The sequence below is a fragment of the Cygnus olor genome, chromosome 7 (genome assembly GCF_009769625.2).
Source record: "Cygnus olor isolate bCygOlo1 chromosome 7, bCygOlo1.pri.v2, whole genome shotgun sequence".
In the NCBI taxonomy this organism is placed as follows: Eukaryota; Metazoa; Chordata; class Aves; order Anseriformes; family Anatidae; genus Cygnus; species Cygnus olor.
Genome location: NC_049175.1, coordinates 21,213,641 through 21,227,490, shown reverse-complemented (window position 1 = coordinate 21,227,490; position 13,850 = coordinate 21,213,641). Strand labels below are relative to the sequence as shown.

At 35.6% G+C, this 13,850-nt stretch overlaps 1 protein-coding gene and 1 long non-coding RNA gene across 2 annotated transcripts in view; one reads left to right on the top strand and one right to left on the bottom strand.

Annotated features, from left to right (window-relative positions):
* PDE6C (phosphodiesterase 6C) overlaps positions 1–13,850 on the top strand; it is a 32,118-nt gene that overhangs the window by 5,381 nt on the left and 12,887 nt on the right. Inside the window, exons 2-14 of the mRNA XM_040563609.1 lie at positions 4,802–4,954; positions 5,064–5,153; positions 5,436–5,576; positions 6,099–6,173; positions 6,259–6,323; positions 6,436–6,502; positions 7,325–7,372; positions 7,566–7,715; positions 8,524–8,667; positions 8,752–8,820; positions 11,468–11,614; positions 11,990–12,097; positions 12,187–12,296. Of these exons, the coding sequence (XP_040419543.1) occupies positions 4,802–4,954; positions 5,064–5,153; positions 5,436–5,576; positions 6,099–6,173; positions 6,259–6,323; positions 6,436–6,502; positions 7,325–7,372; positions 7,566–7,715; positions 8,524–8,667; positions 8,752–8,820; positions 11,468–11,614; positions 11,990–12,097; positions 12,187–12,296 (1,367 nt within the window). The remainder of the gene's footprint in view (positions 1–4,801; positions 4,955–5,063; positions 5,154–5,435; positions 5,577–6,098; positions 6,174–6,258; positions 6,324–6,435; positions 6,503–7,324; positions 7,373–7,565; positions 7,716–8,523; positions 8,668–8,751; positions 8,821–11,467; positions 11,615–11,989; positions 12,098–12,186; positions 12,297–13,850) is intronic.
* Positions 3,210–12,464, bottom strand: LOC121073057. The gene is made up of 3 exons (XR_005821498.1): positions 11,481–12,464; positions 9,613–9,688; positions 3,210–3,312 (listed from the first exon to the last, which is right to left on the bottom strand). It is a non-coding gene; the product is annotated as an uncharacterized LOC121073057 (long non-coding RNA).

The following is a 13,850-nucleotide window of genomic DNA, read 5'->3' as shown; positions in this document are numbered from 1 at the left end:
TGCTTTTAATATTCCTTTTATATTCAATTGTATCATTACAAAACAAAAACATTTGTGAGTTGAGAATAGGATAAGCAGAAATAATATAGCACTACAACTTAGCAGTAAAAATTTAGCTTGAAAAATCTGAGCCAATGCAAGACAATCAGTAGAAGAACAAAATATCAGGAAGAGGAAAAAATACTGCAGACTACCAGAAAATAAAACAGAAACATGTAGATTGTGTAAAAAAACATGTGATAATGATGACAGTGTGATGCTGGCTCCTGATGTCACCACTTCCTGTGGTTTCTCTTCTAGTAGTGTTCCAGACCCATGTCTGGTCATCCCACAACTGAAGGATGATGTATTTCTACAGTTTGAGCTGACCTATCCAACCCAGAACCTGCAGTCCACTGTGAGGATAGCAGCAAAGTAGTCATAACTGCAAGGGCTCCCAGAAAGTCCCTCTTCCTCTGTGCTTCATCAGAGGAAAGAGGTGGAGGAAAATAGGCATTGGCTGTCTACCACCACAGCTGCAGGATTAAGTCTTACTGCTTCTCCTCCACTGTGATAAGAGATGCACTTGGCCAAACTTAAAATGGGGAAGTAGCTGCACAGCAAGGTACAGACATGTCATTCAGAAACAACACAAGAAGGAAGAAAGTAAGAATGGGAGTAATGGTGAAAACTGGGAATAATGGCAAACCAAGGCATAAATGTCATCTGTGGGACATGGACAAAATACTATCATGGTGCTTCATAGCAGGGCCCCCAGTCAAGAAAGCAAAGATTTATGAGACTGTCTCATTTTCTAATGCAGCAAACCACACGTGTAGTGAAGATGTTGATGGTGGGCCAGATAATAAGCAACTTGCAAGTTTATATACTTTCAGTAAGCAAGTATACTGGAGGTGTGAGAAGCCTCAGTACTAATAACTGAGCTGCTATTCCTATTGCTTCAGATGAACCATTACAGTGAGACTTCACCCTGACTGGCCAAACTGGGAAGTGGGACCCCCCTATTCCTTTACAACTTCAATTGCGTTGCTTTTCAGAATTCTCCCTTTCTCTTTCTTTCTTGAATTTGTATAAATTACACACCTTTGTCTGTACCATGGAAACCAAATTAACAATGATTACACTCATTACTTAAAATATTTTTTGCATTTTCTGATCAAATTTACAATTCCTGAGTGATTATGCTGAGGAGTTTGTCCTGGAGGTTTCCAGTAGTGTCAAACTCACTTGACTCCAGCTGCATTTTGCCATTAATCCAATCAGAAATGCTCAAGAATTAGCTCAGTGTTATGGAGCACAGTGTAGCTAAGATGTCAATCCTAAAATAACATTATGAACTGGAAGGTGCTCTTCCATTATTAAATACTGAATGATGGTTGAATGAACATTAGAACAATCATCTTCAACTATAATTATTATTATTATTAAGTTTGGCATAGAATAAAACCTGTGAAAGTTTAGAAATCTTGGACAACTCTTTTTCATCATTTGCTTAAAGAATTGTGGGATATCTAAAACCAGCCAACAAGGCAGAATTCGTCATGAAAGAAATAAGGTCTTTCAAGACTGCTAAAAGGAAACATAGATGAACATATTGCTCCTAAGAAAGGAACTGAGATCTGGAGGGAGAACCATGAAATAAGAAAGACACAATGGTTCCTTCTTATAGATGGTCCTTCCATAAGAACTTTTTAGAAACAATAAAATAACACTGATTTTTGAAACAAGCAAACAAGCAAGCAAACAAGCAAACAAACAACAACAACAACAAAAACAACAACAGCAATGTAATTGTAAAGTATTATCTGGTCACATAATCTTCGAAAATTAACTTCTTGAAATGCCTGTGGTTCCCAGGGAAGAGACTTTTTCTCATTTTTACCCTATTACCAACACAAACTTACAGCTGTGTAGCTACAATTCACAAGATACAGTATAGTCTCAGCAAGCAAGCCTATTCCTAACCACCATTCAAGGAAAATAAACAATATTCTTAGAAAGAACGCTTTTTTTTCGCTTTTACTGAGGTGTAATCACACTGTTTTCACAACAGTGATTTATGATTTTGTAAATTCCACTGCTACCTATTAAATGGCAATTAGGTTTATAGAACATAAAGAAATTGAAATGTCGAGGCCAAATTATCTAAACATAGAGCACTATATGGATAATTTATTGGTAAATGGTTTATAATAATGTGTAGTAGTGTTCTTAGGTTTCAGTGAGATAATACTGGTGTCCTGGTTTAGAGAATAAAAAAAAATGAAAATAAAAAAAAATGAATCAGCTAGTCATTTCAAGTAAAATGGCTAGAACACAGTCACATGCCAACCCCCCCCTCCATTCATCTTCTGTCACCTATACAACAGAAAGATGAACACAGAGAGGGGTCCCAATTTTCCGTTCATGTATGCTGGTTTTAGCTTAGTGCAAATCCCTGACATGTTGCACATCTTGGCATGTATCTACAGAATTGACTGTGGTACTGTAAAAGGCTATGTATCTTAGCTTTAAATGGAGCTAGTTGAAAACGCTTGCAAATATACTACAGTTAGGGAGTTATCAACAAATTGCCTTTCCCTCATTTTTTTAAAAGTCTGTTTTACGATTTCACTGAGAGTTGAAAGCTCACAACATCACTCTAAAAGATGGTTGGATTCATAAGATCAGGCTCAAAAGACCTAAATTTCTACCTTCATATATTCATAGGAACACTGAGATACTCTTCTGGATCTGGTACTACAGAGCTTATCTGTGTATGAACATGATTTTCCAGACATTGTGAAAAGTGATTTTATTCAAAATCAAAAGGAGTTTATGTTCTCAAGAGAAAATATTTTAAAACCTTGATTGGAAATAAAGGCTTCAAAACCCCCTGCCAGTTGTGTGCAAAATAATCAATAATGTAAAGTCTAAATCTAAGCACAAATTTTTGCTTGTATATGCAAATCATGTGTGATTGAAGTCTTCACATATGCTGTGATAAAGCTGCCAATGTGTCACGAGGTATTTATATCTGTCTGTATTTGCACTATCTAGGCACTATTCAGCTTGGCTTGTGGTTACTGAACTTTTTGTTTATTAGCAAAGACTTGCATCCTTTAAAATTTTCTTATTACCTGCAGAAATCTTACTACCAAAGTTCTTCCCAAGCACCACTACTTGTACCTAAGTCTGAAGTAATTAAACGAATTAAGACTCAGCTGCTGTATTCCGCTGATTCAACTCACTTGGTGTATGCAGGTCCCTTTTAAGTAGTTGCAGATCGGGGATTCAGATGTCTGTTAAGTGAGACGTCCCTATACAGTTCTCCTAGAAAAAGAGAAAAGAGCAACTCAGCGGAAGATTGACAGAAGTAAAGAAAATATCCCCTCTTCACCTGGACCTCATCAATTTATAAATAAATAGATTTATTTGGAACTGGCCACACTTTCCAGGGACGCAAATACAGCACGATTTATTGAATGATAGAGAGAATTTATGGGGATGATACAAGCTTTCCCTAAAAGAATCAATTCTCTGTAATGCAGACCAATTAGTAAATACAGAAAAACACATTTCAGAGTTACTTCCACACCGTTGATTCATTTCCCAAAAATACAGTCCTAGAAGGAAATCTAAAATGGAAGTATGAATGATGGGCTATCTAAAGGCTATAAAGAACTATAGGAAAAAAATAAACCTAACATTTTGAACACAGAATAAAGTCCAGTCTAACTTCTCAGGGTTGGATAAACTACCAATTCAGCATATCCCAGAAACATTTGCTAAAGAGGAAAGGGGAAAAAAAGAAATTAAGAGGAAAGATCCAAACAAGCATTATCATGCTTGATTCTAAAACATTTATTTATTTATTTATTTATCTATTTTTCTGAAGTAGTTTTCTGTATAATTTATAAAAGCTGAAAATCTGGTATATGGCATCCTGCAACATGGAGGAGACGTTTAGGTCCACCACAAAGATCTCAAATGATCTTCCATGAAAGATGACCTATCTTCCCTGTGTTTTTTAACACAACAGAATGAAAAGAATGGTTTTTACTAAAACCTCCTCAGCACTCAACTTTAAGGATGGATAACTGGAGGGATAGTTAGTTGTGTCTCTTTCATTAGTGACTTGGTATCAACCCCACGAGATCCCACGTCACAACAAAAACAACTGTGTCCCCTGATCTCTCCCTGGTCTACACCCTCTGATTCAAGCTGGGGTGGGAGCTGCAGGAATGGGAGTCTGTCAGAGACTTAGGAATAAGAAATGGCTCAGTCAGATGTATGCCGGGGGTGCTTCTCTGCCAGAAGAATTTTTAGCCATACAGATTCAGGACAGGTTGCAAATAATCCCACATACAGTTTTTAACATTGTTTGATAGCATACTATTATTCATTTTATCTACAAAATAATTAAATAATAATAACATAGCTATGAAGTAAATCTCCTACATACAAGTCATATGTATTAGACTATTAGGTAGCCACAGATTCATGTTATTCTCTCCTTTATTCTAGCTTTTTCCATATTTTTAATTTCTCAAATTTGTTGTCATTCTAATAAAAATCTTCACAGAACTTGGTTCCAGGAGCTGCACTCATAACCAACGCCTAAGTGTGCATTTAGATATAACTCTGCAACATGGTGATAACTAATGGTAATGCTTTTGGGGAGTATCACTTTACTGCACTGTGAAGCTGTGCTTATAGCATTGCAAATATAAATTACCAAATACAACAACCATTCGCTTTTGGCGTGATAACTAACTGTGATGCATTTCAACTGTGGTTTTGATTTTTTTTTTCTTTTCAGAATAACCATTTTTCTGACTTTCTGGACAAAAAAACTGGTTATACAACGAGCAACATGTTGGCAGTCCCAATTACACAGGGTAAAGAGGTGCTTGCTGTTGTGATGGCTCTCAACAAATTAAATGCCACTGAGTTCTCAAAAGAGGATGAAGAGGTAATAACCTCAAACATTATACAACAGCACAGTTGTTAGTTCACAAAGTAGTCTGAGTGAATCTACTTCTTGATTTGAAACTTTTTTTTTTCTTTTAAACCATTTTTAGGTCTTTAAAAAATACCTCAATTTTATATCTTTGGTCCTAAGAAACCATCATACATCATACCTCTACAATATTGAATCCAGAAGAAGTCAGGTAAAGAAGAATTTGTTAATGATAATACTTTGTTTTTAAATGAGACCATTATGCCCACTATTTTATATTCTCACTAGATTATTGAAGTAAGAACAGCATCTATTCATTTTTTTTTTTTTTGGTTTGTTTTTTATTTTTGTTTTATTACAGTAGTTCAATTTATTCTTTTATTCTGGAATGCTCAGCATTCATATGTTTTTGGTTTTTTTTGTTTCTTTTTTTTTCATTAAAGACACTTTACCATTGTGACAATTTACTCTCTTTCTCTTTTGTTGTAAATAGATGCTTTTGTGGTCTGCCAACAAAGTATTTGAAGAGCTAACAGACATAGAACGGCAGTTTCACAAAGCACTGTATACTATTCGAATGTATTTAAATTGTGAAAGATATTCTGTTGGTCTGCTGGACATGACTAAAGAGAAGGTAATATTTATTTTGCGTACCTGTGAGAAACGTGTTACTCCTAACTTTAAGTTATAAAGTCTGTCCTTCTAGTTTTCTACGTATTTCTAGTGCACCCCTCTCCAAGATATAAAGATACCGTCCCTTCTAATACTTTGGGATAATTCACATAAAATCTAACTGATTTACAAAATAAGCATGGCAAAGTACATGATAAATATTAGGGCTAATTCTGAAATAATTTTTCACATTAATAATTCCATCTGAGTAAGGAAAGAAGTGTAGTCTGATTATTGCTTTATAAATACCTGCTTGCTAAAACAATTAAAGTGTACAATTAAAGAGATAAGCTTCATATTAGTCTGAAATTTACTGGTTAACATTTATTGTCTGGAATATCCTTAATGTTTTCTTAATTTTGTCTGAAATGTGACCACACAACTGTTGCGGAGAAAGAAAAATGTTATCGGCAGATTTCATGTTATCTCTGAAGACAGACCCGATGTTTTCCCTTTTGCTAATGCCTGTGTATTATTTTCCCAGGAGTTCTATGATGAATGGCCAATTCGGCTGGGGGAGGCAGAGCCTTACAAAGGCCCCAAGACACCTGATGGAAGAGTGAGGATATTCATTTTTCTTTTTATGAATCTTAATTTTGACGTTGAGTGCCATGTCACCTACATGCTTTTCTCTTTTTACTTAGGAAGTCAACTTTTATAAGATTATTGACTATATTTTACATGGAAAAGAAGAAATCAAAGTTATTCCGTGAGTATTCATTGGCAGCCTGTGAATATGTGGTAATTAGATTTATTGCTGGGATAGAATAATAACGTGTCTGTATCTGCAGAAATCATCTAATTTCATTCTCTCTCTAAAGGTCACCTCCAGCAGATCACTGGTGTCTTATCAGTGGATTGCCAACATATGTTGCTGAAAATGGATTTGTAAGTTCATAGCAAAAGTAAAAACTTTTAACTTTAAAGTTTTAATCCATGCAGTTCTTCTGATTGAAAAAAAAATAATCAACAAAACAACCTTCTGTATACCTCTATAAAAATACTGTGTTGCTTCCAAAGTCATTGGTTCCCAGTGAAATCATGTGAATCAATAGTCTGGATGGAGATGAGCCCTCAGCACAAACAGCCAATTATGGTGACATCACAGGAATAAATTGTGTATCTGATGTCATTTTCCAAGTGTGTGGACTATGTTAAATAAAAAAATGTAAAAGTAAGAAAATCATTGTATACACAGGTCTAAATTTTTCTTTTTCTTGCAGTAAGTTGGAAAACACAGGGTGGGCCAAGTAAGCCAGAAAGTATGCATAGCTCCCAACTAGTACAGCGCTAGTTTTACATGGCATATAGTGTAGCCATGATACGTAATTCAAAGTCGTGGTGAATGACAGTTATTAGTAATCCTATAGCACTTGTAACAGGAGTTAAGGATGAAGCCCTGGGAGTAAGTACTCGATTATTTGTTTCTGCAAATCCCCATGCCATTTTAAACTGGCATGGAAGTGGCTTTCTTAACCCTTATGTTTATGCACTGAGGCATCATACATGAGGCACTTTGCTATAAGCACTCCAGAATTACGTTAGAATAATCACAATTAAATTAATAGGAATGGTTTTACTTTTTGTAGCTAGCTAGGCTGCTGACTGTTTTTACCTTAGAAAATATATATGCCTTCTTTAAACATTAGGCCAAGTCATGGCGTATGTTACATTGCCTTTAAACAACGCCCCCTTTTCTTTCTACTGCAGATTTGTAACATGATGAATGCACCAGCAGATGAATATTTCACATTTCAGGTAATTCCAGTGATGATAATAGTTATAAATTTTGTGGAAAATATGCTAGTGTTTTCCACCAATTAGTTATACATTTGGATACATAAACAATTTTGTAATTTGTGGGACTTAATGTTACATTGCCTGTATCGATAGCTGTACTACTACTTTCAAAGAAATATGCAATATTTCCTGCTCTCTGGCTTTCCTACAGAAAGGACCTGTGGATGAGACCGGATGGGTTATAAAAAATGTCCTCTCGTTGCCTATTGTCAACAAAAAAGAAGAAATTGTGGGAGTTGCAACATTTTACAACAGGAAAGATGGAAAACCTTTTGATGAGTATGATGAACAGATCATTGAAGTAAGCTTAATATGATAGGCTTTAAGGAGCCATATGATGCTAACCAAAATATTACTGTAAAAACATATTTCATGATATCTGAAAATTTCTAACAGATTCTATTAATATCTAACCAAAAGACTATCTTCTCCACCATACAGCTTCTTAAGAATCAGATAATTTTATTACCCTTTGTAAACCTGAAAATTTATGAGATCATTTATGTTCCAATTACGAACAAAAGTCAGGTGTAATTTTTTAGTCATTTGACTTTTTAATGATGGTCAACATTGCTAATTAATGTGAGTGGGTAAAAAACAGAACAGAACAGAACAGAATAGTTCAGGTGGAAGGGACCTTCAAAGTTCATCTAGTCCAACTGCCTGACATTTTCAGGGCTAACCAAAAGTTCAGCATATGATTGAGGGCATTGTCCAAATGCCACATGTAAGCAAGTACGCCATGCTGCTTACCAACGGACATCATGCCTGCAAGCATGAACTCTAAGGGAGTTCATGCACTTTGGCATGATAAGACGTTACACAGTGAATTCAAGCCCACCCAGCTATCTTAAGCCCCATAAGCCTCAAAGTCCTGTATACAAAATGAGACTATGGGCCCTTAGTTACATAGGCTGAGACAAACAATATCATTAAAAGCTCTAAGGGTCTAACAGAATCTGCTGATAGAGGGTAAAGGTCTCTAACAGGTAGAGTTGCACGTTGCTTTTTAAAGGGCACTACCAGAAACTGAACTTTAAAAAAAATCAAATAATCTGTTCAATTTTATTTTCATTCTGTCATCTTCACTTTGCTTGGCTTTGTTCTAGACTCTTACACAATTCCTGGGGTGGTCTGTTTTAAATACTGACACTTATGACAAAATGAACAAGCTTGAAAACAGAAAAGACATTGCTCAGGAAATGCTTATGTACCAGACAAAGGCCACTCCTTCTGAAGTTGAATCTATACTGGTGAGTTTCTGCCCACAGTCACAAAATTAAAGTACGAAATTTGCTACACAAAACTGAATATGTTGTTCATTTTTCATTTTTTAGAAATACAAAGAGAAATTAAATGTAAAGAGTATAGAAGAATGTGATGAAAAGGATCTTATCAGGATTTTGGTAAGTCAATAAACTGAAAATTTGACTTTTGAAAGCATATTGACATCAGATTGTAATGGACCCTCCTTGCAAGAAAAACTTGTATATAGATAAATTCTGTTTAATATAATTGATATTATCTATCAGTTCCACAAGCTAGATAGAGCTAATTTAATTTAACAATACATCTTCAACTTCGTTGGTTCCTCCATGTGCACATCCCACTGGTACCCCCAGGGAAACATTCTGTCCCAAATATGTGTTGACAGACTTGGATAACCAGAGTTATATAGAAACATTTATATGAATAAACATTTAAAGTGTTGAACTCCATTAAATTTCCACATGAACGGTGCTATCCCTATAATTATATTTATTTCATTTTGGACATAAAAGAGGGTAACTTGATCTAAGGTCGCTTTCATTTTGAGTAAGAGAACACATACAGGAGAGTCCAGTAGAACTAACCTACTTTCCCATGAATTTTCCTGCATTTCTCTAGACAGAGAAGTCTTACTTTATCTAAAACAAAACTAAAAGATGAGCTATAGGAAAGCACGAAATGCACTCTGTTAATGATCAAAAGAGAACTAGGTTGAAAAAGAAACATCAAACACACACAAGTCTGTTGACCTCCAATATCAGCCACATATTTCCTCCTATTACACCACATTTGCTAATGTAGGTATGTATATGTGCATGCCAGGGTTCAATGGTGCTAAAGTTTTACTGGCTCCCACAGAACAGATGCTCACACAGCTTGCAAGTGGTGAAACACAAAAACATCAACAGTCCCTGTGTAGCTTCACATACCTTTTAAAGAAAACAGAAATAAATATTCTTAAATCTCTCTACTTGAAGAGCAACAAGTGATTAGGATGGTGCTGGCCTACAAATGTAAAAATATAATAATACTGGTATGAATTTTTAAATCTCCAGAAAGCAAGTAAAATGTGTTCTCTAAACACTGTGGTGTCAAATATTTAAAGGTCTTATATATTCTGCACTGCCAAGGCAACCTGCAAATTCTTTATCCTATTTAAGGCCTGGAATCCCAGATAGTTAATGAGATAAAGCAGGTGTTTCTAGATCTGATGATTCACAAAGTAATGGGTCTTAAAACACCAGTGCCCCAGGTTTCCTTGTCCTTGACCTCAGAGCAGAGTAAATTTAAAGGAAAATCCAGCCAAGGGAGAAGGAAATACTGTTCCATGGATGTTCAGCATTATTTGTTGAAATACATGCAGACGGGGAAATAGATTTAGTTATAATTTTCCTTATTTGTAAAAAGGAGATCATTTATCGACTATGTGGCAGAAGGGAATAATTGTGGTCATATAATCTATTTTTGTGTTGCATCAGACATCCTTTAAAATATACTACTGCTCTCCTTAGGCTTTGGGATGTACAAATGGAAAGCACTACAGAACAGTTTGCTAATATCGTTATTACCAGTTAGGCTATTCAATGTGAATCCATATAATGTATGCAACTTGAAATTTAATACAAGCTTCTTAACATTTGTATCCTCTGAATTTTAGAATTTAGTAAATGCTTTCTGGACATTCTTTAGTACAAGGAAGAGCTGACCTAAGCTCTGTATCTGCTCTTCAGGGAGAGAAAAGTCCTTGAAAAGCATCCAGCCAGCATCTGATAAAATCTAGTATGTGGGGAAAATAAAATGCACTTATACTGTCCACTACTTCTGGGATGATCCCTCATTTTCATCAGTGGTCAGGGTTGTTCAGAACAGGGTGCTCTAAATTACAGAGGACGCTTCTAATACAGAATCACCACCAACTACAGCAGTAAAAAGGAAATGACTAAGGGATTTGAAGTAAGTCATAATAACTGAAAACTACATACTCTGTGCATTTAAGCATTGAGATTTCTCTACGAAGTGTATATAGGTTATCACACACACAAAGAGAGATTGTCGTAGCAGACAGGGTAAAACAAACTAATTTAGACAGGGTTAGACAGACTAATTGGTTGTGGAACAGCAACAAACCACCAACAAAACCACCTCTAGAGGTTTAAAAATGTACAGGAATCCTTGCTTGGCTATAGGCTCTCCAGAAGAACGCAAGGCTATAGACAGGTAAGCACGAAAGCAAGTCTTCTCTAATTACAAAAAAAATAATACAAAAATACAAAAAATAAAAAAAATGTTATATTTTATTCTACCGTTAAAGTGGAAAATGTTTTGTTCTAGGAAGCTTATTTTTGGTCACTATATCCATCACTATTTGTAAGATCCAAAAGGGAAGAACAACTTTTACCAGGAAAAGCTGGTATTGTTGAATAATTTTGGCTGTGAAAAAGATGAACTGCAGCTTTGAGACCAGGGTAAAAGTGGGAGGCCACCAAGGCCTGAGACTTCCTAACTAAGGAATTGCTGAGATGGTCACAACTGACTGTTTTGGAATTCAGGGTAGGAAGAAACACCACCTACCCAAGACTTTTACCTATTCTCTTGGAGAAGAAAACAGCAGTACCACCATTGTGTTTCAAAACTTAATATGCATTAGATTCTACGGAAACCTGAGGTCTTTGACCATAAAGCAAACATACTGTCCTTATGCAATGTTTCCACTGAAGTAAGAACATTTTTCCCAACATCGTTCTGGCCATAAAAAATCCTTGTGCTTTTGACTTTCCCTAACAGAAGGAAGAATTACCTGATCCAAAAGATTTAGAACTATATGAATTCCGCTTCAGTGACTTTCCCGTTACAGAGCATGGCCTGATAACTTGTGGAATACGACTGTTCTTTGAGATAAATGTTGTTGAAAAGTTCAAAGTCCCAGCAGAGGTCTGACTTTTTTTTTTCATCTTGTTTATGTTTCTTTTAAGATAGAACAAAAATAGCTGGCTGTTGGTACTTTAATATAGAAGTAAGCTATATTAAGTATGAGTAGGATTAGTTATTTTATGGATAACAATATTCATTCTTAAGCATTTGCATATCTGTCATAAAGTCTTAAAACTGATCCTGAAATTGTGTGACTTGTGGAAGGAATTAAATCAACATACATTTACATAAGAACATTTTGCTGCTGCCATGTTTAATTTAATAGAACTTGCATGTTATCCCAGTAATTTTATAGTATGTTCCATTAATTTTATAGAAATTTTATAATTTTCTTTCAGTTAACAGCACAGTATCAACCACTTTTAATCATAACAGGTCCTTACAAGATGGATGTACACAGTCAGGAAGGGCTATCGAGATATCACTTACCACAACTGGCGGCATGGATTCAATGTGGGGCAAACAATGTTTACTCTGCTGATGGTAATACTGCTAATATTAACTTTACATTCATTATTTAGTTTTTCTTTCAAGGCAGGCGCACACTCAGAGTTGCTTCTTTTCTTTTACAGACAGGCAGAATAAAGAAATACTATACTGATCTAGAAGCCTTTGCCATGGTTGCCGCTGCTTTCTGCCATGACATTGATCACAGAGGAACCAACAACCTGTACCAGATGAAGTAAGTGCAAATACTCAAATATATGGCTATGAAGTATTTTTAGTGGTAAATGAAAACAAAACAAAACAACAAAAACACAAACAAAAAAAAAACCAACATCAACACATGGAAAAATATAATGTAGATATTTCAGTTTATATAGCATGAATGGACATTCATCCTACAGAAGATTCCTTCCTCAGAGTATCTGTCAGGTCTGCTAAACCAAAGACAAAATGCAAAAGCAGAATCTTAGAAGGATTTGCTAGAGCTGCAGTTCATTTTTAGGAGAGCCTTAGGTCTTGCAACACTTGGGTTGTAGTGGAGCCTCATGTACATGAGGCCACATAGAAACGAGAAAAGAAAATTAATGAGATAACAAAGCCAAAATTACTGGCAGTGAGTGGGAGCACAGAAGCCTGCAGAGTCTAAAGTGCAAATTGATTTGTGTAGGACCTGCAAGGACTTCTGTCACAGATCTGTCCTCGGCAGCAAGCCAAGGTTGAAGGGGAGACAAGCCTCAGGTGGAATCATCACTCCTTTGCTATTCTTTAATGCCTTTCAGCATGTCTAAAAGTCCATATCTGGACTATGGTTGTTTTGAGTTCATGCCAGACCTCTGTAGCTCCCAGTCTGAAAATTGTTTCAGGTGCTGTAAGAGGAATTCATTGAAGCAAATGAGACGGCTTTGCTACAATATGATCAAAAGGACAAGAGTTATTTTGCCTCTAACATTTTTAAGTAAAAAAATATTTAAAGGAAGGTCAAGAGGACAAAAAAAATAATCTGGGACAACAGAAGTTAGGCTAGAAATATAAAAACATCTATGTTTGTTGATATTACAGCAGGAAAAATAAAATAAAATAAAAAAAACAACAAACAACAAACAGTTACAATAACAGTATGGCACACAAATTCATATGACTTATGTGTCATGGCCAGCAAGATCCAAAATCAAACTTGTGTTCTCTTTCTTACTGCACTAGCAGTAACACAAAATTAGCTTCAATAAAAAGAGTAGAAAGTCCCTTAACTGGATTTTTTTTTCAAGATAGGGCAAAATCACTTTTCTGGAGAGGAATTCATGATGTTGAATAGACAAGTGCCAGCTTAAAAAAAGACTGGATTTCAGGTGCATTCTTTTTCTCAGTTTTCTACTGGCTGATTTGCCTAGCTTTTTTGTTCTCTCCAGTGAGTTTACTGACTGACATAGGTCCTTTCCTGTGGTGTGATCTCATCATATTATACAGGATTCTGAACTATTGAGATTGCTTTCTGCCATGGGATTCGTTACACATCATGAAGTTATGCTTTGCAATTCATGATCCTTTGCGTTCTGAGTGTGTAAAATATTCTAAAGGATTTCTTTGTGATCTTTCCCTTGTTGACACTAGGTTTTTGTTATGAAACAATACTAATTCATATTACTTTAAACATTACGTATCATGGTGAGACCAAGTACTCTCTTAAGAGTGATCAAACTGTCCTTTAGTCTTTCATGTGATTTATTTGGGCTTGTTTCTGTGTGCTAGGCAGAGAACACAGGTATCTCAGGATGTCATGTGTACCAGGAGA